Source organism: Salminus brasiliensis, chromosome 12 (genome assembly GCF_030463535.1).
Source record: "Salminus brasiliensis chromosome 12, fSalBra1.hap2, whole genome shotgun sequence".
NCBI classification, from domain to species: domain Eukaryota; kingdom Metazoa; phylum Chordata; class Actinopteri; order Characiformes; family Bryconidae; genus Salminus; species Salminus brasiliensis.
The window spans coordinates 5005208-5032392 of NC_132889.1; the positions used below are offsets into that span (position 1 = coordinate 5005208).

The 27185-nt window shown below is 43.0% G+C and overlaps 1 protein-coding gene across 11 annotated transcripts in view; it reads right to left on the bottom strand.

Annotated features, from left to right (window-relative positions):
- Positions 1-27185, bottom strand: part of rbfox1 (RNA binding fox-1 homolog 1) — a 401841-nt gene that overhangs the window by 26666 nt on the left and 347990 nt on the right. For all 11 annotated transcript variants that reach the window (XM_072692947.1, XM_072692950.1, XM_072692944.1 and 8 more), the window contains 6 exons: positions 25583-25636; positions 24368-24460; positions 21883-21943; positions 19188-19241; positions 8985-9117; positions 7851-7890 (listed from right to left, as the gene is read on the bottom strand). In XM_072692947.1, coding sequence (XP_072549048.1) covers positions 7851-7890; positions 8985-9117; positions 19188-19241; positions 21883-21943; positions 24368-24460; positions 25583-25636 — 435 coding nt within the window. The remainder of the gene's footprint in view (positions 1-7850; positions 7891-8984; positions 9118-19187; positions 19242-21882; positions 21944-24367; positions 24461-25582; positions 25637-27185) is intronic.

Consider the following 27185-nt stretch of genomic DNA (forward strand, 5'->3'; position numbering starts at 1 on the left):
TTTATCCATAGATAAGTATGTACAGATTTGTTTATATAGATAAGTATGTACAGGTTTGTTTATATAGATAAGTATGTACAGGTTTGTTTATATAGATAAGTATGTACAGATTTGTTTATATAGATAAGTATGTACAGGTTTGTATGAATAGATAGAGAAGCATGAACAAATTTGTTTATATAAAGTTGTTTATATAGATAGATAAGTATGTACACATTAGTTTATATAGATAAGTATGTAAAAACTTGTATAGAAAGATAAGTATGAACAAATTTGTTTATATAGATAAGTATGTACAAGTTTATATTTATAGATAGACAAGTATGAACACATTTGTTTATATAGATGTATACAGGTGTATTATACATGCTTGTACATAGTAGAAGTATGTACAAGTATGTATAATAAATAAGTATGTACAAATGTAGATTGATTAGTATGTACAGACTTGTATATATGTAGGTAGACAAATATGTACACATCTGTATATATAGATAGATTAGTGTGGGCAGATTTGTTTATATAGATTGATAAGTATGTAAAAATTACTTTCTGATAGATAAGTACTTATACATTTATATATATAGATAAACAAATACAAATATGTTTTATTTATGTAAATAGATGTATACTGTATATACACACTGTAGATAAGGACGTGTATAATGGTGTTGCATTTGGTTGTCCTGTACTTGTACTGAGCAATTGCAATAAAGATAAATCTATGCATCAATCAATATAAGTATGTACGAACGCGCTCAGGCACGCGTGACAACTCCTCTCTCTCGTCGCAGTCATCCTCTCGTGACGACTTTACAATGTAAACACTGCTTAATTCATCCGAATGAGTGTTGCACTTAAGCCGCGCTCGATAAGAGTGGAAATGCATATCATAATCACTGTTATTAAATATGCATGATCTAATTACCAAACGGCAGCGGCAGCAGCAGCAGCATTGTGTGGCTGTTCTTGTGAAAGCCCGCGCTCTCGCTTCCTCATTCTGCTCATGCGCGAGTCAGAGGATTAATTATGTATTGCTGTCATACTACATGGGACCGTACCCCCCTTCCACCCTCCTCCCCCCACAACAACAACAACAACAACAAAATGCTAATTCGAACATGCGGAACAGAAACATCCCGAAACATCAGCTGTTCAATTAAGCAAACGGACCAGACGAACGCAGTGCTGGCAGCGGCCCATGTGCACTGATGCACTCAATCTCAAACTGGGCGGACGGCGGGGGTCCATGTGAAATGAACCGGGGCGTGAGAAAACTACAGCCCCCACCAACAACCCCACCACCCCCCCCCCACCCTCTCCTCTCGCATGCCAGTCCGCACACAGAAGCGTCCCCGCAAAAATAAAGCCATCTGCCCTTCTGCTCTCTCTCTCTCTCTCTCCCTTATGCCCGCTCTCCTTCTCTGTCAGCTCGTTTGCTTCTATCTCTCTTCTGTGCTTCCCTCCTTCACTGCTCTGTTCTTTACTCTCCTCAGCGTCCTCGCTCTTCTTTCAGCACTTCTTCCTCTCCCTCCTGCTCTCTCCTCTTCTCCCTCTCCCTTCTCCTCTTCCTCTCCCTTCTCTCTCCTCTTCTCCCTCTTCCTCTCCCTTCTCCTCTCTCCTCTTCTCCCTCTCCCTTCCCCTCTTCCTCTCCCTCCTGCTCTCTCCTCTTCTCCCTCTTCCTCTCCCTTCTCCTCTCTCCTCTTCTCCCTCTCCCTTCTCCTCTTCCTCTCCCTTCTCTCTCCTCTTCTCCCTCTCCCTTCTCCTCTTCCTCTCCCTTCTCTCTCCTCTTCTCCCTCTCCCTTCCCCTCTTCCTCTCCCTCCTGCTCTCTCCTCTTCTCCCTCTTCCTTCTCCTCTTCCTCTCCCTTCTCTCTCCTCTTCTCCCTCTCCCTTCCCCTCTTCCTCTCCCTCCTGCTCTCTCCTCTTCTCCCTCTTCCTCTCCCTTCTCTCTCCTCCTCTTCCTCTCCCTCCTGCTCTCTCCTCTTCTCCCTCTCCCTTCTCTCTCCTCTTCTCCCTCTCCCTTCTGCTCTCTCCTCTTCCTCACTCTTCCTCTCCCTTCTCCTCTCCCTCTCCCTTCTGCTCTCTCCTCTTCTTCCTCTCCCTTCTCCTCTTCCTCTCCCTTCTCTCTCCTCTTCTTCCTCTCCCTTCTGCTCTCTCCTCTTCCTCCCTCTCCTTGTCTTCCTTCTCCTCTTCCTCTTACGTCTGCTCTCCCCTCTTCCTCCCTCTCCCTTCTCCTCTTCCTCTCCCTCATCTGCTCTCTCCTTTTCCTCTCCCCTCTGCTCTCTCCTCTTCTTCCCTCTCCCTTCTACTCTCTCCTCTTCCTCCCTCTTCTCCCTTCTCCTCTTCCTCTCCCTTTTGCTCTCTCCTCTTCTCTCTCTTACTTCTCCTCTTCCTCCCTCTCACTTCTACTCTCTCCTCTTCTTCCTCTTCCTCTTCCACCTGCTCTTTCCTCTTCCTCTCTCCTCTTCCTCCCTCTTCTCCTCTTCCTCTCCCTTCTGCTCTCTCCTCTTCCTCCCTCTTCCCCTCTCCCTCTCCCTTCTCTATCCTCTTCTTTCTCTCCCACCTGCTCTCTCCTCTTCCTCTCCCTTTGGCTCTCTCTTTTTTCTCTGCCTTCTGCCCTATTCTTCTCTCTTTGCCTCTTTCTCGCTCCTACTCTTCCTCTCTCTTGGTGCTCTTCTTCTTGTGTCTTCACCTTTCTCTCCTTCTTCCTTCTCCATCTATCTCTCTCTTCTGCTCTCTCTCCTTTCTTTGCTTCTCTCTCTCTCTCTCTCTCTCTCTCTCTCTCTCTCTCTCTCCTGCTTTTCTCTTTCTGTCTCAGGTCATCTCGTCACTGTCTTCCTGGACTTTCTCTCTCTTTTCTGTGCCTTCTTTGCTCTCCTTCCTTGCCTTGTCATTCTGTCTTCTCTCCTTCCCACTCTCTCTCTCTCTCTCTCTCTCTCTCTCTCTCTCTCTCTCTCTCTCTCTGTCTCTCTCTCTCTTCCTCCAGGCCGTCACGCAGCAGCAGCACTCCTCCTCCTCCTCCTCTCTCCTTTTCTCTTCTGGTTGAAAATGGGATTTCTCTGAGTGATGACTCGCTCTCCAAACTGCAGCGCTCCTGCTCTCTGGACGACCCCCCTTAACACTAACCACTTCATTTCTCCTAATATTCGTACAGAAATATGGAAATATATTTTCTTATATGTTTTTTTATATTCTAATATTTCTGTATATTTCATATAAAATAAACAGTTCGGGGGGCTTCTCAGTAGTGTAACCATCTAAGCTTTGGCTCTAGCGCTGGGGGATGACCACAGCCATTTAAGAGGGTCTTTGGGTGGGAAGGACGGTCCTCCCTTTTCTCCCATCACTCCCAAAAAGCTTAGGGTGGTGCTAGGCAGCGTGGTAGTCTGCTAGGTGACGTAACAGAAAATGGCAGATAACGTAGTACTATCTACAGTGTGTTGTCTGTCCAGTGATGCTGCGTTAGAGGCAGTCTGAAAATAAGTGGTTGGTGTTTGTCTTCTCTGGAATGATGATGGTGCTTCATCCAATACTTTTGGGATGAGTTGGGGAATGGTGAACATCCTGACCTCACTCACGCTCTTATCACTGAATGCAATCAAATCCTTATAGCAATGCTCGTCTCCCTTCTCCTCTTCCTCTTCTGTCTGCTCTCTCCTCTTCCTCCCTCTCCTCTTCCTCCCTCTTCTCCCCTCTTCTCTTCCTCCCTCTTTTGCTCTCTCCTCTTCCTCCCTCATCTCCCATCTCCTCTTCCTCTCTCTTCTGCTCTCTCCTTTTCCTCTCCCTCCGGCTCTTTCCTCTTCCTCCCTCTTCTCCCTCTCCCTTCTGCTCGCTTCTCTTTACCCTCTTCCTCTCCCTTCTGCTCGCTCCTCTTCCTCCCTCATCTCCCATCTCCTTTTCCTCTCCCTTCTGCTCTCTCCTCTTCCTCCCTCTTCTCCCCTCTTCTCTTCCTCCCTCTTTTGCTCTCTCCTCTTCCTCCCTCATCTCCCATCTCCTCTTCCTCTCTCTTCTGCTCTCTCCTCTTCCTCCCTCATCTCCCATCTCCTCTTCCTCTCTCTTCTGCGCTCTCCTCTTCCTCCCTCTTCTCCCTTCTCCTCTTCCTCCCTCTTTTGCTCTCTCCTCTTCCTCCCTCATCTCCTCTTCCTCTCTCTTCTGCTCTCTCCTCTTCCTCCCTCATCTCCCATCTCCTCTTCCTCTCTCTTCTGCTCTCTCCTTTTCCTCTCCCTCCGGCTCTTTCCTCTTCCTCCCTCTTCTCCCTCTCCCTTCTGCTCGCTTCTCTTTACCCTCTTCCTCTCCCTTCTGCTCGCTCCTCTTCCTCCCTCTTCTCTTCTTCCTCTCCCTTCTGCTCACTCCTCTTCTCCCTCTTCTCCTCTTCCTCTCCCTTCTCTCTCCTCTTCCTCCTCCAAAGTTTAATAGGAAACCTACTTCCCTGGACAGTAGAAGCAGTTAGATTTCAGATCAAACGCTGAATGAGCAGGTGTCTGAATACTTTTGAGCAATAGGGGGCCACCCCAGTTATGAATGTGGAGAGAGGAGAAAGAACTGTTCCTTTACTTCCCCCACCCTCAGATCCTGCCAGCTCAGAGGAATGAACCAGCAACCTTCTGGTGCCAAGCCCTCTTCTCTGAACTTGAGACCACAGCTGCCCCCTCCTGGTGCTAGGCGCTGAGTTTTATGGACAGATTGATTCAGAAACATCCTGTAGATGTGATCTACAGGATCTTTCAGTTGTATGAACTGATATTTGCGGTTCTAGACTGTGGTCAATCTTCTGTGGTCAGACTTCTATTTAATCAGTTTACTTTTTTATCATGACTATTACAACTGGCCCTTGAGTTTATTAGTTGAGAGTCCCAAGAGTCCCAAGAGCTAGACTTGAGTACATTTGAAATTTAGACAAAACATATTTGAGATATTTGTTTTATATTATTACTTCCTTATTTTGTCATTATTCATTATAAAGTATTCAGACACCTGCTCATTCATCGTTTGATCTAAAATCTAGGCTATCAGGCTTTTGTTGGAGTAACTGCTCTACTCTACTGTCCAGGGAAGTAGGCTTCCTATTAGACTTTGGAGGAGCATTGCTATAAGGATTTGATTGCATTCAATGACAAGAGCGTGAGTGAGGTCAGGATGTTGGATGATCCCCATTCCCCAACTCATCCCAAAAGTATTGGATGGAGCACCATCATCATTCCAGAGAAGATTAGAGGGGCTTTATACCCCTCTAGCACACTCCTGGCAGCATGGTCCCGACAGGCCCTGCATGTTAATCTGCTCCAGAGAGTCCTATTCTATTGACAGGACTTCTCCACATGTGAAGGGGAGTCCACAAACATCTGACTAATAAATAGCAGCACCTACACACCCCTCCTTCCCAAACCCAGAAACGGCAGGCATCCGCATGGCCCCCTGCTTCCATCAGGCTGGGCCAACTGGGCCAAGCTTGGGAGAAGACTGACAGGTTGCAGAACGGTGTGTGAACAGTGGTCAGGAGTTTAATACTGAGACACGCATCTGGAGGGAGGCCATCATTTATCTTTATGACTCTCGGCAAGGAGAGAGAGAGAGCGCGCGAGAGAGAGAGAAGGAGAAGAAGGGCTCCACTGGTTCTGTTTCTGCCCTGACTGCTCCCATCTATCTGCAGCGTGTGTGGACACGAGGCGCTTATCAGGCCCAGTGAAGCGGGCGGCGCGGCTCGAGCGCTCCTGCGTGGGCGTGTGTTTGTCCGCCCGTTTTTGGTGCTGGGTGCTACTCGCTCTTTTTTCAGGAGACAATAATTGATGCGAGAGCCTCTGCCTTTCTCTACTCGCGCTCCTTATTGCTTTTACGACAGCCGTTGTTCTCAATGCGCTCCTTCAGAGGCGTTTATTAGCAGCAGTGTGAGCATGTGTGTGTGTGTGTGTGTGTGAGAGTGAGTGAGAGAGAGAGAAAGCAACACCGTGTTCTGGTTGCAGCGCTGCTTTTTAATTGAAACCTCTTATTTGGAGGCAAATGTTTTGATTTCCCTAATGGATCCGACAGTTACGAATTAAAGCATCTCTGGAATTCTGCAGGAACGTCGTGCGACGGTGTATTAAGCGCGTTTAGCTGGTTTACACTCCTCTCTGATGGGCGGGTGGTTGCCAGTTTAATTTCCCAGCTCTTTCCCCTATGGTAGACGCTGGGTTATTGCAGCATTGGGTACGGCTTTGCACTCTACCTTGCTCGCTCAATCTCTCTCTATGTCTCTCTCGTTCTCTTTTCTGTTGTTTTTTAACTGGTGTATTTTATGCTGGTGCAGATTCATCCCACAGCCTTCATCACGCGCAACGTTTGGTTTCAAAAAAAAAAAAAAAAAAAAAAAAAAAGACTCCCTAGCGCTCGACAAATGATGCTGAGCGATATACACAAATACAGTTCTCGGCTAGTTTCTAATGAAAATGAAATTAACTTATCGCAGGCGGTGTAATCAATCGGAGGCGCCGCAGCACTCTGCCTAATGGCAGGGGAACAGAGGGTGCGCTAATGCAGCCTTCATGCCATTTCCATGCACATTTGTCACCCTGCGTAATTTGTTTGGTCCCAGAGAAAGGCAAGCGCTGCAGGTCCATCAGACTGTCAGGGCTAGATCTTTTCGTTTTTGGTGGGGGTGGGAGGGGGTATTGCGGGATAGCTGCATAATTAAATGGTTAAATTGTTATCAAGCCCATTCAGAGTCGGTTTGGTGAGAATGCTAAAATGAATGCTAAATGAACTGAATTGTTCACTGCGGTGCAGAGAAAGGAGCCAGACGTCTAAAGCCACGTCATAAAAAGCTCTGAGTAGACTAAGGCGCTTCCACTATGACCCGGGGATCGCTGGTCCTAATGCCTGCCATCAGCAGCCGGAGCCTGGGAGAGCACAACTGGCCTTGCTTCCTCCGGGTGGATAGATGGCTCACCCTCTCACCCTATGTCACTTCGGTGTGACGGTGGCCGGCCTGGGTGTCAGAGCTCTTCTTCGCTCTCTTACTCTCCATCCTTCCCTTTCTTTTTCTCTCTGTCTTCTCTCAGTCTCTCTCTCTCTCTCTTGGTTTTTCACACTCTGTCTACCTCCCTCTCTTCATGCCAGCTTTCTCCCCCCCCTTTCTCTCTCTCTCTCTCTCTCTCTCTCTCTCTCTCTCTCCCTTTCCCTTTCTATTCATTTCTCTATCATGATTGCTTACTTTCTCTTTCTCACTGTCTCTCTCTCTTTTCCTCTCTCTCCTTTCTGTCCCTCTTTACCTTTCCACTACTGCCTTCTTACTCTCTCTCTCCCTCTCTCTCTCTCTGTCCCTTAAAAAAGACATAGACGGCAACTCACACAACTGTCGAACTCTTCTGCACTGCACTCTCATCACCGCATCTCTTGACTGACTCACACACACACACACAAACACACACACACACACACTCACAGAGTGCTGGCTTTTTCTAACTGGCTCAGGTAGCTGTCTGCCCTGCAGCCAGGGGAGAGAGAGCGAGAGAGAGAGCGAGCAAGCAAGCGACCGAGCGAGCAAGCGAGCGAGAGAGGGGCTCACTGAGCATGTCGCTGTCCCCTCCGCTGAATAATGGCATATTGTGCCTGCAGCTGTTTGGCTCTGCTGTTTGGTAAAAACATCTCAGACTCCAGTCCCAGGGTCACTTGACATAATGACAAATCTAACAGATAAAAGCTTAAATGAAGATACAGTCGATAACCCCTGAATAAGAGATGAGCTGGAGAACCGCGGCGGGCTGCAGCTCGCCGCCGTGAATCAGGTTGGTGGGTTTACAGTCAGTAGAGTTACGAGGGGGGGTGGGGCACGGACACTTAAGGAGAGCATGCAGAAACAGTTTATACTTACATAAATATCTGCACCATAAAATCCGTCCTGGTACACAACGCTGGAGGGATGCACACAAACACACACAAACACACACAAAAATAATTCATGTTAGTTCGCGTGTACGTCACTCGGACCCCATGTCAAGTCACAAAGTGCATGTTTCACACAGTTAAAGCCTCGGCTGCACAGGAATAAACTAAGCCCTGTTAAATAAATTGCTATTTTATAGTTAGCAACAACAGCGCTTATTTCACACACACACACACACACACTCACTCACACACACACACACACACAAAAGTTCAGGATAAAAAAAACAATAGAAAATGTCCTACACTAACTTCCATTAGCATTAGCCATTAGCCATTAGTGGGTTCGATTCCCGGGCTCGGCAAGCTGCCACCGTTGGATCTGGGGCAGTGGTGGCTCAGCGGTTAGAGCGACGGGCTGTCGATTCCAAGGTTGGGGGTTCAATTCCCGGGCTTGGCAAGCTGCCACTGTTGGGCCCTTGAGCAAGGCCCTTTACCCTCTCTGCTCCCCGGGCGCTGGAGTTGGCTGCCCACTGCTCTGGGTGTGTGTGTACTCACTGCCCCTAGTTCACTAGTGTGTGTTCACTACCACAGATGGGTTAAATGCGGAGGACACATTTTGCTGTGTGTACAGTGCATTTTTATCCTTCCCCACTTTAGTCATTTTAAATTCCCACCTACTAGTTCAGACTCCGCCCATCATGTGAGGCTGCCAGTGCTTAATCCGGGTCACGTGAAGCCCCACCACATCTTTTCAAAATGGCACTTAATGTTAAAGCTAACGTAAGATGACTGGGTGGCTGAACACGCTTGGAGGAGAACACTAACCGCCAGTTAACAGAGGCCTGCAGTGGACAGCATTGTGCTGAGGGATGGAGGAGATGGAGGGCCATCCTACCCACCCAGAGAAAGTGAGGCCAGTCATGTTTAGTGGGACTCCCAGCCAGGATCTCTGAATTACCAGAGATCACACCTGCAGTCTGAGGTTAAGGCTGGTGATGGTTGTGCCACTCTTTTTAACAGAACAGTTTTCCGTCTCCTGAAAGTTGCCCAAAATGCTGCAATACTGCAACAATGCTATCTCCCGCTCATAGTGTGTGTGTGTGTGTGTATGTGTACTCACCCTCCGTATGCAGGGATGTGTGGTGGAGGAGCAGCTGCCCGGAACGTGTTGTAGACGGTGCGTCCTCTCCCTCTTAAGTGCGCCCCTCTGTATGCTGCAGCCGCTGTGGCAGCTGGGTATGGAAAGCCTGGCACTGTCCATGCAGATGCACAAACACACACACACACACACACACAAGCACACAAACAAAATACACATGGAGTTCAGCCATTGCCACTGCATCACTGCTATGTAACTACATTTCTTTCATTATTTTTGTTGATTGAGTTTTTTATGTTAATTAAATTAAAGGAATGGACAGAGCCTGATGCTAGATCCAGCAGCCAACCTCGTCAAGCCTCACTGGATCAGGCCTTCAAACGCAAACTGAGCAAGTCTACTGGCCACGACTTACAAATTCAACTGCAAAACGGATAGCTTTGAACTGTGGACCAGTTTTAATGATAGAGGGCAGAGGGCTAGCCAAGGTTTTTACGGCTGAGTGCTGGTGCGAGTGGATCGGACACAGAGGTGCTGCTGGCGTTTTTAAACACTGTGCCGGAAAGGTGACAAAAATATGGAGCTGATTAGAGGATCCCTACGTCATTAAGCCTTCCCACAGAAAACGGTTTGTGGAAAAGAGGCCATTGACTTGAATATGATAAGTGATGTATTTTCACTTTTCGCTTTGGTTTTGAAGCCAGTACGACGGATCTCATCTGGACAATGTTTCGCTCATTAAAAATGCGAATTTTAGGGCATAAAATAATTCTTAAAGAAAATCCCATCCCACTGATGTTTACGAGAACTCTGCAAAGCTGGCACCTACGTTCTGTACTGCTGCACCTCCCAAATGGCTGCACACGCCCAGAAAGATTGCGGCCTATAGAACCGCCAATTAAACTCCCAATTAGGCTTAAATCTCACCATTGAGAGGGGCTCAGAATGTAGGAGGGCTTTTGTGGGCTCAGTTAGAGCGAGACTATTGTTTTTATCATTAATCTTAATAGGTCGATGACTGTGGAAATGACTTGCAAGAGGTGTAATTTGAGATGGTGGGGAGAGCAGGCTGTAGAGGAGGAGACGACGTTCCATTCTTTAATTATGCAGGTTTTTAAAAAAAAGAAAGAAAGAAAGAAAAAAAAAAAGAGATCTAATAAAAGTGTAATAGAAACATTGAATCATTCATTTGGCTTATGAAAAATTGAGAACTGGAAGAAAAGAGGGCTGCGGTAAAAGGTGAGCACAATAATTGTTCTATTTCATCCTCCGTCACCTCATCATAAACCCTCAGGCGAGCCCCTAGAGCTGGAGACACGTGTCTGTCCTTTCATTTGAAGGAGTGGGATTGAGGGAAATTCCTGTCAAATTAATTAACAGCATATTCAGGAACAAAGAGGGAAAACGAGTGAACCAAGCAAAGAGTAATGCATTGGATTTCACTGATTTGAGAAAATCGGGACAGCAGCGCGACATACAGTCACGAGTAAAACCCCTTAAAAATCTTTGTACATATTTAAACATCTGGATGTTTGAGCATCATGTAAACAATACTGAGAGATGTAGGTCACATAACTAGACATGCATAAAGTACTAGAGACCCAGACCTGAGTAAAAGTACAGGTGCTTGATCAAAAAGGGGTCCTGAGTAGAAGTAGAAGCGTCTTTAAGCTCCAGACTTAAGTGGAAGTACTAAAGTATTCAGCATTTTTGTACTTAAGTATTTCCAAGTAGTTTATTATACAATGTACCACTTAAGTACTGGAAGTAAAAGTATCATGTTATGTAGTTATTACAGAAAACAGTCAAAATATATCAATGTTTATATTATTTGAAATGCTTAGACTGAAGGACTGTCACAATTCTGTTAGCTGTAAAAGACAGAAAGACCACAGCGGGAAAGTGAGAGATGGGTGAGAGAGACAGAAAAGGGGTAGAGGAGAGAGAGAGAGAGAGAGAGAGAGAGAGAGAGAGAGAGAGAAAGGGGTGGATGACAAAGGGAGAGACATACAGAAAGAGAACAGGAGTAAGAGAGCAGGGCATGAAGGAAGGAAAAGAGACAGAGAGAAAGAGGAAGAGTGCTGCAGTGCTGCTGTGAATGAATAAGGACCGTGGAGTGTGTGTGTGTGTGTGTGTGTGTGTGTGTGTGTGTGTGTGTGTGTGTGTGTGTGCTGAAGCAGATGCTCACACAGGCAGGAGGCAGCTCCTTATTAAAGCTATAAAAGTGAACAACTGCTTTGTAGTGCTATCATTTCTCTCACTGGCTTCTGCGTGGGTCGTATCTTGGGGACAAACTGGGGGAGGGAGAGGGGGCGGACTAAATGGCATGGAGTGTAAACAAAAGCAAAGCGAAGAACAAGACCACCCATCATCTCTGAGTGGATCTGAGCGTGGGGGCAAGATCTACACAGTCTACGCACCGATACAGGCCAGTCTCCAGAATGAGACCAGTCCAGTCTCCAGAATAAGATCAGTCTAGTCTCCAGAATGAGACCAGTCCAGTCTCCAGAATAAGATCAGTCTAGTCTCCAGAATGAGACCAGTCCAGTCTCCGGAATAAGATCAGTCCAGTCTCCAGAATAAGATCAGTCCAGTCTCCATAATAAGATCGGTCCAGTCTCCAGAATGAGACCAGTCCAGTCTCCATAATAAGATCAGACCAGTCCAGTCCCCAGAATGAGACCAGTCTTCAGAATGAGACCAGTCCAGTCTCCGGAATAAGATCAGCCCAGTCTCCAGAATAAGACCAGTTCAGTCTCCAGAATAAGATCAGTCCAGTCCAGTCTCCAGAATGAGACCAGTCCAGTCTCCAGAATAAGATCAGTCCAGTCCAGTCTCTAGAATAAGATCAGACCAGTCATCTCCAGGATAAGATCAGACCAGTCCAGTCTCCAGAATAAGATCAGTTCAGTCTCCAGATTAAGATCAGTCCAGTCCAGCCCAATCTCCAGAATAAGATCAGACCGGTCCAGTCTCCAGAATGAGACCAGTCTCCAAAATGAAACCAGTCCAGTCTCCAGATAAAGACCAGTCCAGTCTATAGAATTAGTCTAAATGTTTAGTAACTTGATTAACTTTATTCTACACTATATGTCCAAATGTTTGTGGACATCCCTTCTAATGAATTGTCATTGTGCTTGGTGATGTAAGACTTGTGTGCACCTGCATGACCCTTATTTAAAAAAGATGATCTTATTATTCACTAATTTGTATTTACCATTACTATAATATTTCTTTTAATGATTTTTGTTCAATTTTAGTTTTAATCCATTTTTTAATTGTTTCACTTCTTTTAGTTTTACTATAATATTAACCATAATATTTTATTGCTTGTTTGCATTTGTATTGTTTTCTATTATTTATCTCTTATTATTGTATTATCCATATATATATATATACTTTATATACATGGGCTATACATAAAGTTTCCTTAATTGACTGATTGAACTGTATTTATTCACAGTACGGCTGCCGCATACTTAGTCGGCACAGTTTATGACGTCAACACTGAAAATGCTTTAATATCAATATTTTAAGTCAACGCAGCATTATTACAATTCTTATTTTAATCATGACCCAAAGCATTGACAGTATGAGAACCTGAAATCAGCACGAAACCCAAAGGTGGTTAGTACACTGGGCAAAGTACCGAAGGCATACGACAAAGGAGCACTCACGCGATGCACGAGCACCTGAAGAGAAAACACACGGGCGCTATTCTAGACGATGGACCGCCAGAAACGGCCGAACCACAGTAACTGTTGTCAATTCATATTAAAGGCTGGTTCATGCCTAGCACTGGACCGTCCACATGTGGTGCCTGTGTGAGAAGCTGCTCTCTACCGCATAGTAAAAACAAGGACAATGGAAGATAAGATAATATAGTCCTTTATTAGTCCCGCAGTGGGGAAATTCCAGTAGGAAAACAGACCCCAGAGTTTATATGTAAAGGAATTCTGGGATTGTATTGATAACTGATAAAGTGAAGTTATAAGAAGGTCATAAAGATGAAATTATATTTAATATTAGATATAAAAGTAAATTTTAATGTTCTGATGACCCATAACACAGTACTTCTTCATGATATGTCAACAAACAGAGCCTAATGTAAACACCCACTGATCCCACACAGTCAAACACCATGGCGCTGGTTGGTGTTGCCAGAGTGTGCGTTTGTGAGCTTTGGGCTCGACTGGATATCAACCATACGTAATTACTTTAGTCTGACATTATTTTAAGCACATTTCTTACACAGGGCCACATATACTTTGATAAGGGGTATAAATACCCCTATGTGCTCCTGACAGTTCTGCTGAGGTTCTTGTTTACATCTACAGTTTTGCACTTCATAAAACTTTATTTACAGTTTACAGTTTATTTACAGTTTACAGTTCAGTTATAATCAAAATAAAGGAATTAAATAAGTTCAACCAAACTTTTTTTGGAGGAAAATTAATCATAGGGCTGGGCAATATGACGATATTTTATCGTATCATGATAAATTATAAATTTATTATAAATGTACATATATTTTGTTATCGTGAGAAACACTATGTTCTTCTATGCATATCGAGGATGTTATTAGTGCTTAATAAACACTGATCACCTCACAACAAGTTTCATTACTAACAGTGTAATTCGACTGATGTAATGAAGAATGAAGAGCAATTGAAGAGTCTGTTGCTACTAATGTATTTATTCTGTGGTTACATGTGTCGTGATAAATAATGTGTATCGTGAAAAACGTCTTTAAATATTGTGATATAGAATTTTTATAATAATCGCAGGATTAATCGACCAATCAGCAAAATAACCGTTAGTGGCTCAAATTTACAGTGTGTTCTGTATGGCAAGTCCAGTATGGAAAGACGAAGGTGGTACAAATATACTGAAGGTTTTAACCCAGCTTGGGAGATACGTCCAAGCCAAGAACCATTTAAGAAGACCCGCAATTTTGAGATTGCAGGGTGCACAAAAACAAAGAGAAGGAAGCAGGGTTCTAGATAAAACACTGGCCGTACCAAATGGATGCAGAAGAGAAAATAGCAACGGTCACAATAAAAGGAAATCAAACCTTAAAAGAGCTTCTTTTTTTCGTTTCACTTAAAGGCTACTTGTAATTTGCTTTCTAAGCTTCCTAACAATGGGGGCGGTACCCGGCTAACGCAAACTACCCCCCCCCCCCCAACTCTTCTGTCATTAGTGGCTTTGTAATCCAAATGGTGTTTTATCTCAAAGTGAGCACACTGTTCAAATGCATTTACAAAAAGAGACTTAATTAATGTACATGTTTAATCATCTCCTTACACATGTCAGGGTCATTCCCCATTGTTCCTCCCCACCAAACAATCTCCTCCGTTCGCCACCCAGTAATGAAACAGCCAAGCAGCGCTCTTCTTACATCCCCCAAGAACACCCCCACCACCACCACCACCTCCACCACGTTCCCACCATTCCCTCCACCCAATGCGGCACGTTGTCTTCTGAGATAGCATATCTGCGCAGTGGAATTCTCTTCCAGGGTTTCAGTGTTTTCAGTGTTTTCTGAATGTTCTGACGGTCTTTTCATGTTTAATACGCCTGCAGCACACTTTGCAGTGCACAGGTGAAGACGTTCAAAAAGAGTTATGAACAAATATGTTCTTTATAGAAGTGAACAAATGTGTGAATAAACTTGATGGGAAAAACAGGTGCAATCCTGAATCCTTACTTAAATTAATTTAATAAATTTATTTTATTTAATAAATTCTTGGTCACATGTTCCGTTCCACCTTAAACGATGTGGGGACTTCAGATGTAACTGCTGCACCTTTAAGGTGGAACAGAAAATTCACGCAGCTTGAACTGTGTATTTCTCTGTGTAAAAGACATACACAGCTCAAAAAGTGTTAAAGGTTCAATATGTGTGAACATTCAAAGCTTACAACAATCTAAATGTGCACTAAAATGCACTAAATGTACTTGCTTTTAAGGCTTTTAAGCTCAAAGTGTGCACATTAAAGCCTGAACTGCACATAACAGTTCACATTTGGAGCTCAAATTGCACATTCAGAGTTGGAAACTGCACACAGCTGATGTTGATAAGTTTGCACATTTCAGCTTAAAATCTGCCTGTAAAAGTTCAATAAGTGTCAATAACTTGGTGGATGCCAGTCCTGGAAATCAAATCAGTGACCTTCTGATCCAGAGCCCACTTCTCTAAACTATAGACTGTGGCTACCCCAAAAAAGCACCCGCCAAAAAGAGTGGGTTCCTCCTAATGTGTGCGACTTTCAAGATACTCTTCTACCGAAGTTGCTTCAGAGATGAATACATGCTGGTTTGCCGGCTTCAACGCAAGCTTCCGATTTTCGTCTCCAGGCTTACGTTCCTCTTAACCTTGTGGCTGGAACGTGAGGTGAGGGGGCTTCTCCTCCTCCTTCTCTTCTACTGCTTTTGTATAATCTTGGAGAAAGCTAACCGCCAGCATTTTCTAACGGCAGCTTAATCTCGCTCAGGCGAAACACTTAATCAGTGATCGCGGCCTCGGGCTAGCGGGGTCCCGTTCACCGGCCGTCCCCACGCCTCCTCCTCCTGATAGCTTTCACAGCCTCCTGCCCTTGCCCACGATCTGCTAATGAACGTCGAAGCCGCCGTAAAACCAACAGCCACGCCCCAGGTTAGCTCTGGTTCAAGTGGAGGCCGAGCTTGCCTTGTTTAACACGGAGCTCGGCGCACATCTCCCAGCAGCCCGTAAACCAAAGGCTTAAAAAATGGTCCCTGCACAAACATTGCTACGAGGCTGCCTCTTCAGACTCTTCTGCTGTAGCTGCAGACGGAGCTTAGTCACTTCTTCAGTGCTCGGTGGGCTCGCCAGCACCCCCTGTGGTGCCAGCTTTCCATCTGGAAGGGCCCCGGGACAGATCGGCGGCCCATATTTTAAACTCTGAACCCGAAGAAATTCCAGATTCCAGGCGTTCTCCTGCATCAGCACTATCGCTCCATATTAATGACACACTGATTATAATTAAAACAGGAGGACGAATAAACAGGCGGGGTGTTTGATGGGCCCGAGCATATGCGCACTAATGGGACGCGGGGCTGCTCGGAGACTTTTGAAAGGTGAGACGAAAGCGAATCGCACTGTTCCTGTTAGCATAAAATTGCACTATTTTTTATCGGAACGGTGACGGGAAGGTCACGGCCGAGACAGACGAGGCTGACGGCGGAAGTGAAAGAGTTTGGTGCCGCGTCCCCACCTCCTCCTCCAGCGCTGCCCCCGCTCCGTTTCAAGGCCTATAAAATGAAAGCAGGCCCCCGAGGCCTGCAGCCTCGCTTGATCACACATATGTTTTCATAGATGCGCTCTGTGTTTGTGCTTGTGATGACCAAGTCTATAAGCCCCCTGCCATCGGGGTAACCACCCCCCCCTCCAATGCCCCCCCCCACACACACACACACTCACACACACACATACACATGCAGTCACACACAGTGTGAGCTGGACGCTTTGGGTGGTTGGAATAATGGCTCTCCATTGGCTCTGCCAGCGCTCTGAGGCTGTGCCAAGGCCCGTCCCGGAGAAGCCCACAGATTAAGGTCACTCTTTATACACTCTGAAACCACTGAAGCCGACAAATGGCAACCTTTTCATCCACTGCTTTTTTTCTCTCAAATAATACAGCAGTTTAAAGGCAGACCTTACGCCGCATCCGCTTCGCTTTTACTTTGTTCGAGCTCTGTAATTTTTATGGTTTGCGGCTCTCAGACGTGGAGACCTGGAGTACATAAATGAACAAAGGCTGCTGCTGTTATAGATGGAAAATATGCAATATGAGGAGAAATACTGGAATAGCGTCGCTGTCGCTCAAAGAAGCTCGTATCTCCAAAACGACAACTTTACAGGAAAAAATAAGGGGAAAAAAAATAATTTTCAATGGAAGTCCAAGTGTTTTCGGAGCATTTCTATTGGTCCGTTCATCATGAGATTTGGACACAATGTAAAGAGCAACTGCCAGATTCACATATGTCGGAAAGAGAGAAATGGCAGAAATGGGCTGGTAAGGGTGGGCAATATGGCAAAAAACAGAACGTCACAATACTTAAAGAACTTCGTAGACTAACCTCTCAAACTCTTCAGAACCACTGGTGGCTCCTGGTCTTTTTACCTGCTGTTCCAATAACTTTTGCATTGCTTTGCATGTAGTTACCGATTAGTAATCCTTAGTGTGTAATAAACGTCACGGATCATAAGAGGTTAAGATATGAAGCTTTTCTGAAGTCGCAGACCAGAAAACAGTCAGTCGTGCTACTTTTATTAAATAGATATATAAAAAAAACACTAATAGCACTTTACTTGGATGATCCATTGTAGATGCTCGTCTGACATTCAGCTAGCATTCAAACTGATGCCTATTAAATGCAACTGAACTCTAAGCCGAATGTAAATGACTGTCTATGGAATGTAACCCTGCTCTTAAGGGGTTACCCAAGGTTAGATTTCAGGTTTAGGTTGGGGTTAGGTTTTAGGGTTGATTACGGTTAGCTTGTTAACAGGTTTTTATACGGTGTCCTAATTTTTCACATGACTGTATGTGGAAAGAAAAGGAGCTCCACTTGCTGCAGCCTCCACAGTTCACAGGCACTAGATGTGGGCACACTGCGAAAGTTTAGGTGGTGTCTGTCCAAAAGAAGTTTGCTGTGCAGTACAGATGGTCACAGACCACAAAGCAAGCCATAAAAGTAAAGTCGCTTCACCTCTCGCACTCGTAAAAATTAACAAAGAGAGTTGTTTAAATGACAAACTAAAAAAAAAAAAACCCCGGACATTAATTTTAATTATATTTTATGTGTAGGTGACAAAGTCTGTATGTGTTGACTCTGCTGTGTTTGGTTGAATGGAAACATGTGGCTTAATTTAATTAATACGTTCTCAGAGCTGCTGACTGATTAATTACCCTGTTCTTACCCTGAGTGTAACGTAATAAGCAAATTGGCTGCTGTGTGAATGAGGGGAAGTCACCCGTCTAGGCTCCGCCCACAAATATGCAGCAACTGTGGGAGGGTTATAATACCCTGGCAAACATGTAGCCCATTCACACTGATTTTCAAGTGCGGTGTAGGCCTCCACTCTCAGCTTGTTTTTCTGTTGTTAATCATCTGGACATTTTCTCCATTTATTCTCTTCGTAAATTCACCTTTAAAGGCACTTGCTTATAAGATCATATTAGGGCTGGGCGATGTTAAAAATGCTATATCACAAAATTTAAAGACTTTTTTCGTGATACTTGATTTATCATGATACATGTAATCACAGACTAAATACATCAGTAGTGACAGATTCTTATAACCCACTATTCAGATACTCTCCCGTACTACACAGTGATTTTAACAGTGATTTTTATTCAACATCTGCTGCTCTTTATCTAATTAACCCAGTCTAAGTACACTGTTAGTAATGAAACCTGCAGCTGATCAGGGATTATTAAGCACTAAAAGTATCCTCCATATGTTTAGAAAAGCATGCTGTTATCACGATAACAACATTTATATTGATATGATAAAATATCATCATATTGTCCAGCTCTAGATCATACGCATATGTTTTATATGAAAATGTTTAGAGCAGTCTCAGCTATAATGAGACCCCATGTGACTCTGTGAGCACAGTGTGAGGAGATACTCTGACCCTAAATGTGAAAAACTGAAATCTGAGTTTAGAAATTCTTCATATTTCCTGTAAAAATATACATTTTTACTCATGTGGACGAATTGATTTGGTGCTTGAAATGAGTTTCACTAGAGTTTCGAACAAAAGCCACTGACAAACACATACATTCACTAATAACGGATGAGAGGCAGATGATGGACACACAAATTCACCAGATAAATGTTAATGCTAACATGATACATTCCCAAACGTACGACACAGCAGCAATTTCTGTGTGGTACAGCTTTTTCCATAGCATCCTTGTGTTCTGAACGTATACGTGGCACGCTAGCTTACCACAGCGCATCCAACAATAAGGACAGCATGAAGCTACTTTTAAATAGTCACAGAAAACACCGTAGCACAGAAAGCTTCAATTCCACATGCTAATCTATTTTTACTGATCAATGTGGACATGCAGCACATTCACTACTCAGGAAAAGGGACCAGATCTGACAATGTTAATGGGGGATCATCGTCCTCAGAAGACGCCCGACAAGACATTAGGTTTGACTGGGTTCAGTTTCTACACTCACCTGCATAGAATTCTGGGCTGTAGACTGCACCCACAACAGGATTCAACTTCCAGCCTAAACGACGAGCGAGAGAGAGAAAGAGAGAGATAGAGATGACATTAGCATGTTGCCGCTGAACCTTTTCATGAGTATCCGTTTGATCCCGCGCGGGACAAGAAGAAGCGAGTCCTAGTTAACTAGAAGCGGCGAGGTGGGAGCCGGCCACTGTTTTAATGATGCCAGCGGAGGGTCCATAGCAGAGGCCTGCTGCTGTCATGCAGAGCTGGGAACGGACAGTCAGCCTGACAGAGCTCTCTCAGGCTCTAACTCCTACAAATGGCCTGTCAGTGGAAAACCGCCTTGAGGAAAAAAAAAAAAAAAAAAAAGCCAGCTGACATCTCAGAGGTCGTCTCGGGTTTCATCTTCTATTCAAAGTTTGAAAAGAGGACTGCTTATGTGCTACAGCGTGGTATGCACACTCTTCTTCTTCTTAACCCCTTCAGCACTGGGCCTCTTTTGCAGTTGTTCATCTTACAGGGTAATAAAATTGTAAAAGAATAATCCAACATTTTCCCAAAGAGATTTTCACGTCGTTAATACAGTCTATATATGCCAAACGATGTGATGTTTGTTCGCTTCTAAAATGTGCTGGTATATAAATGAATGTGTTCTTCACTGTGTCACTGGCTGCAGCGCAAACCCAAAGCATGATCTATCTACTCCTGTGCTTAACAGTTGGTCAGGTGTTCTTTTCATAAAATTCTGCCCAGACGTACTTTTGCTGGCCGTGGCCAAGATGTTCTATTTTGACTTCATCAGTCCACACCACTTGTTTCCAAAACTCATCTGTCTGGTCTAGATGTTTTAGCAGCGTATTTCAAACGTTGACCTTTGCAACAAGGTTGCAGGTAATGTGACTCTTCCTTCAAGATTATGTTTGTGGAAGCAATGCTGCACAGTAGAACGGTGCAACACTCTCTTCACTCAGCTAAACTTTCATACAGGTTCTTGATAGTTTTGATTAGCCTTCGAGCAGTTCTCTCAGAGATTGTTCTTGGTCTTCCAGATCTTATCTTGACCTCCACAATTCCCCTGAACTGCCATTTCCTATTACCAGTCTGCACTGTAGACACTGTAAGCTGAAAACACTTGGCTATCTCCTGGCTAGAGCCTTCTCATAGACTTCATCATCTCAAGAGCTTCGTGGGCTTTGATTCCTTTCATTTTCAGATCTTCACACAGTTGCTTAAGAGTTTAATTATGGTTAGTATAGACTGTGAAGAGTCAGATAATTATAAAGCTTGGAAATTTGATTCAGCTGACAGTTCCTTAGCGTAATGAATGACCTTGGGCCTCAGGCCTGATCAAGGTCTAAAACCTTATCTAAAAAAGCCACATTAATGATATTTTGATATGTTAATATTATACAGTATAATAAAAGACATAACACATAACTGCTCATTAAGGTTTGCTGACAATATTGTGTTTTGATCAGCTATAAAGGCTGTGTTTGCTACAAAAAAAAAGGGTAGCATGTTCGATTCCCGAGCTAAGCTGCTTTGCCATCAGCAGCCAGGGTCCGAGAGAGCACAAATGCCCATGCTTACTCTGGATGGGTAGATGGTGCTCTCTCTCCCCTCACCACTCTTAAAACAATGTTGGCCGGGGCAGGCGTCTGAGGTGGGGACCCAACGCTTTCAGCTATGTAGCATCAGTGTCTGACTTTGTATTTATCATAGGAGACATGTGTTAAGTTACCCTCCTAGTGTTGGGAGCATTGCTAGTGCTAGAGGGAACTTCGAACGGGTGGGTTGACTGGCAGCACCAAATTGGGATTACGAGTTATGTTGATGCCCCACTAATAATAATAATAATATTATTATTAATAAGGGGTATACCCTCTCTACCATTCCCACTACAGGCCGGCTTGCCGCTACTGCCCTATGGAGCTTTGGTGGAGCTGCACGAGACCTCTTGCCAGAACACTGCGAACAGTCCACATGCTGGTTTATAATTGAATGCGTTCTTCGCTGTGTCACTGGCTGCAGCGCAAACCCACAGTATGATCTATCTACTCCTGTGCTTAACAGTTGTTCAGGTGTTCTTTTCATAAAATTCTGCCCCTTTTCTCCAAATGTACTTTTGCTGGCCGTGGTCAAGATGTTCTATTTGGACTTCATCAGTCACAGACACACAACTTGTTTCCAAAACACACTGTCTGGTCTAGATGTTTTAGCAGAACACCTACAGGCTAATTGGGATTATGAGTTATGTTGATGCCCCACTAATAATAATAATAGGGGGAGTACCCTCTTTGCCATTCCCACTACAGGCTGGCTCGCCGCTACTGCCCTATGGAGCTTTGGTGGAGCTGCACGAGGCCTCTTGCCAGAACACTGCGTACAGTCCAAATGCTTCTCTCCCTTCAGACACCGGTTCTCTATTTTTTAAATTGGGTTCCCAAACTTTTGCCTAAGACTGCATGTATTCGCTCTTGAAAGCAAGCATTAGCAGATGGATGAATCATGTGGCAACCATGTGTGAGAGGAAAACACTGAAGCCTGTAGGTGTTCTCCAGGAGAAAGACTCATCTCGTGTGGTCTGTTGTTACAACAAAGACATAAAGTGACTCATTTGCATGCAGCTTTAAAATAAAAAAATAAAAAAGTTATAAATCTGGCGTTTTGATGACTCTGAGAGAGTTGATGACTCTTACCGTTTGCATATGGGTTGACGGTCTTTTTGTTTGTCATTACCCGTGCTGTTGCATTGTTAACCTGAGCACAAAGAAGGCAAAGTCAGGACCGATGCCGCTAAAGAGGCTGGGTTATATATTTGAAAAAAATGTCTATGTCTTTGGCATGCATTACAGTAAGTATATGAACGTAGTCCAAATAATTACAGTTGTCATAACAGACAGTTGACTTAAAGAAATCTCATTCGTCAATACTAACAAAATAAATGAAAAAAAAAAATAATAAGGACATACAAAGCAAATAAAGAAAAACATAGTTACGATAGATTCATCGTAAAGAGACTGCTCAGCATGCGTCGTCGATAATTATGACCGAGTTGAAAGGAAATGTGGAAAAAGAAACCAACAGAAACACACAAAATGCACTCAACAAACGAACAGAACGCTTCTCTTACATGAGAGAGCATGCAGTGGAATAGGGGAGGAGCGACTAGGTTAAAGGAAAAGAGGGAAAATGTCAGGACGAAAAGGAGGAAAAGGAAACGAGAAGGACAAACAAGTTAGGCATTGTGCAACATACACTAAACCTCGAGAGTAGGTAGGTATCGTTTGGAAAAAAGCAACACTGAGCATTCAAACACTCAGGCCAAGAGCCTTTCGTTTCATCGCAAGAAGAAAAACAAAAAAAAAAAAAGAAAAGGGAAAAAGGAAATAAAATAAAGTCAAAAATCAAAGAAAATAATTGTTTAATCATTCCAGCTTGAACGACAGCTAACAAAAGGATAAAAAAACGAAACCAAAAAAATTAATAAAACAGGGTGCATTGTTTAACACAATAATGGAGTTAACAATCTGAGTGTGCACGAGTCAGTCCAGTCCAATCAGTGCCTCGCAGCACGCAGCTAGATGTACACTCAAGTACACGTGTACCAAGAGAAAATAGCATCAAGGAACTCAATAACAAGTCAAAAATAAATCGAAATGAAATCAACGAAAGGAAAAATTCAAAAAACGATCACGTGGTTTCAGCGCGGAGTACGTGAGATGGCAGATGGATTTCTCCACTTACCATTGGGAACCACCGCCCCGCGCGAGAGTGTATTGTTACCATGGTTATTGAGAGTTTGGTGAGGGCTCTACGAGCTACCGTAGGAGAAGGAGGAGGAGGAGGAGGAGGAGGGGGGGGGGATGAGAAGCAAAATATGCAATATCTTACTAAAAGGCGACACCAGGTCATATCGGAATTAAAAAAAAAAAAGGAATAAATGTGTAAACAAAGCAACTGATTTACTATTAAAAAAATTAACGAAATAATTCAATAAATAAAAAAAAAATCATAAAAGAGAGAGAGGTCTTTAAAAGTGGAGACAGTGTTGAGTGGGAATCAGTGGCGACAAACTCATTGTTTCTTCACAGTTGCATTACGCAGCTACTTCCTTAACCCGTTCATGTCCGACGACCAGGTTTAGAGGTGGTCGTTTAGCAGGGGGAGGCCACAGAGCTGGTTCTGTAAAGCGAATTCCCCACATATCTGTATTCTGGGTGTCTGAAATTCATGCAGTAAAGGGTAAGACTTTGTCCGTATGGTTTGCGAGTTAATACGCTCTTCAGAATGGAGCTCGGATACGGACATTAATGGGTTAAGTTTGTTCCTTATAGCTCTTTCTCTTCTTTTATTTCTTTATTTCTTTATTTTAAAGTTGTGTCTTGCGGGTTGTAAAATGAGTGGAACGGGGAGTTGAGTTAGAGGAGGCTGGAGCAGCTGTGGGGGCCTTAATCACCTCCTCCTCCTCGGCGAGGCCGTAGCAGCCCAATTAGGACTTGTGCTGGATTTAGCCTGCTTAGTTTCGAGCCACCGTGTATCCCTCATCAACCCTGCAATAAGGTCTCATCACACAATAGCTGTCTGCTCTCTGCCTGACGACGACTTTTACTGCACCCATTTGCTTGTTAAGCCAACATATGTTCTTAAAGGAAAGAACGGAAAAGTAAATATAAAAAAAAAGGGGAAAAAAAAGAAACGGAAAACAAAAGGAAAAGGAGATCAATTGATAACACAAGTGAATGCCGACTTCAGGAAACTAATTAGGGTAATAGAGAGGGACCGTATGCACTGACTGTAGGTCGGAGAAATCGACGGAAATATACACTGCATATATTACAGCGATACAACTGTCAGAGTTCAATGAGTGTAGGACATGAGGTGAAACCAAACAAGGGAGGAAGGGGAGAGGGAGAAAAAGGAGAGTATGGGGTGGGGTAGGGTGGGTTATGAGAGGGGGTGGGTGGGGTGGGGGTGTGGCACACACATGAAAAGAGGAACGATACATCTGAGAGTGAGATGGGTGTGAAGCAGACACAGAAAAAACACAGAAACGGAAAAACAAAAACACACAAAAATATATCAAAACGGAAAAAGAGAAAAAAAAAGAGTAAGAAACGGAAGAGCGAAAGCAAAAAAGAGAGCTGTTGTTTTTTCGAGAAGGGAAATATTTGTTACATGCACCTCTATTTTACGGCCTTCTACCACCGTGCCGTGTAATTTCTCCCTCGCCCTGTCCGCATCGGCACTACTTTCGAAAGTTACGAAACCAAAACCCTGCATGCAGGTGGGAGAAGGGGGGAGAACAACATGCACATCATTAATTCAGTCAGAAAAAAACGCCCCAGGACAAAAAAAAACAAACAAACAAACAAAAAAGAGTAATAGTAATAAAAACCACTTGAGCTCTACCTCACTCCCATTCTCTTACACATTACTGCTGTTGCTGCTTTTACAGAGCTCCCTGCTCCTTTTATTTGCCCCTGCACCATGCAAGCATCGAGATGGGCAACAATTAAGCCAAAGGCGTGAACAGTAGGACTTATTTATCTGTTTATTCATTGCTGAATTTTTCTTTAGTAAATCTAAACAAACACTGAAAATGAAATGAAATCATCTCCAAAAGAAAGTCAAAGTAATCTGAATAGCGAGAAATAATGATAATCATAATAATAAAAGAAAAGAGAGAATACCTTTAACAGTTCATAACAGAGGAAATTAAATGTACTGAAATAAAAAAGGATAAAAAAAAAACAATAAAGGCTGTAAATCAACACTGTGCAGAAACAAAGAACTACATATCTATAGCTATCTGTAAGACGAATGATAAAGTAAAGTGAACTTCTTGTAAAGTGCACACTTGTTAGCATGCCTCGTTCATAGCATCTCCCTCATAGAGCTCATATATCTCTCTATTTCTGTTCAGAGTCTGGATTGGTGCTAAAACTCCAGGTAAGTATTAAGTAACTGATTAGAGAGAGTGAGAGATCAGGTTTCGTTTAAAAAACCAACAATTTCCAATGAAACACCTGAACTGTGCAGGGCAATGAAGTGATTAACAAATGTGTGTGTGTTTAAATAGGGAGTTAACAGCAGATCTACAGCAGCTGATGTGTACTGTATGCAACACAAGTTACTCAGAGAAAAAGCATACTAAACACCTCACTAAACTTCATGTAGTCTTTCTACATACGCACTGTATAAACATTACATTATACATGATATACATATAGGTTATATACACCATAATACTCAACAGTATTTATCACAACAAAGTATCACAACATTACTGTGCATTTCATTCTACAGAACAGTTTTCCCACAGAAATATATACATATATAGATAAATACAGGTGTATATACATGAGGACATGCAGAGGAAAGCCAATGAATACATACCTTAGATCCTCTCTCATTAAAAATGATCTCAACATCTAAGATTTTACCAAATTGCTGCAAAGAGAACAAAACACACGAGCCAGAGTTAGTCAAATACGCCACCAACAGTACCCGCATGGAATACATAAACAGGCCTCTAATCAGGCAAAAGCAATGCAAGACTTACAAAAAATAAAGATAAATCCTGAGCTTCCTATTATAGAGCATGTTGATGTTGTAGGTGTGCGGAATAGGGGTCGAATCAGCAACCCCGAATGGAATCAGCACACTAATTTGTTTTCTTGCCTTTAAAAAGCGTATATGTGATGTTTCACATATGTCAATCAATCAATCAATCAATCAACTTGTATTTTCTTTTGTCAACAAATTAAGAGTGACCTTTTAATTGTTTCAATTGGACTGAAAAAAACTAATAAATAATACAAAAAATTAATACAAATAAAATTAGTATTTGACTAACTTATCAATAGAAGTAAATAAAAATACTGGAACATTTAAGAAAGTATCAAATGAATTAATTAAATAAATAAACCAAAATTAAATAAACAAAACCAGAGTGTGAGAAAAAATGTAAAACATAAGTTAATTAAAAAAATGTCAATTGAAAGAAAGCTAAAGTAAGAACTACAATAACTGAAATAATAATAATAACAATCAAAAAAGTATTAATGGATTGGAATACACTAATAATAATAATAATAATAATAATTACTAAAATGTATATAAAATAAATAAATAAATAAATAAAAAATAAATAAATAAAATAAAAGCTACCACAAAATAAATGAAAAGTAAAAGCTTGGAAATCAAGTTCATGACAGGCTTGTGTTTTTAGTGATTCTTGGGTTATTCCTGACCAACTGTACTGACTGTCTCGCCACTTAGGGTGACTCTTCAACACAAAAACAACCAGTAGAAACTCTCCTGGCTTAATGTCCCGCCCACAATCTATTTTTAAAATACGTAGGTATCACTTTACTTGGATGCTTCATTATAGATGCCTTGTAGATGCTCATCTGGCATTCAACTAACCCTGAATTAGAACTGGGCAATATAACGATTTTTTTTATCATATCGAGATTAATTTTGTTATTGATATAAACTATATGCTTTTCTAAACATATCAAGGATATTATTAGTGCTTAAAAAACGCTGATCAGCTGCACATTTCACTACCAACAATGTAGTTATATTGGTTAAATTAGATGAAGAGCAGCAGATGTTGAGTATAAATCACTGTATTAAGTCTGGGAGAGTATCTACAGTATTAACTGCAGTATTTTTAGTCTGTAGTTAGATGTATCGTGATAAATATTGTGTATCGTGAAAAATTGTGAATATCATGATGTAGTATTTTCACCATATCGCCCAGCCCTGCAATGAATGGCTATTGAAGGCAGCTGAACTCTGTAAGTTGAATGTAAATAACGGTCTAATTGAATGTAACCCTACACCTGACCTTAACCCAAGCCTACACTAAATACTCTCTACTCACCACAAAAGGTTAGGGTTAAGGTTAGGGGTATATTTTAGGGATTTAGGGTTGATTCAAGCCTTAGTTAGCTGCTTTTAACTGGCGTTCAGTAAGTGGCATGTTAGTTGA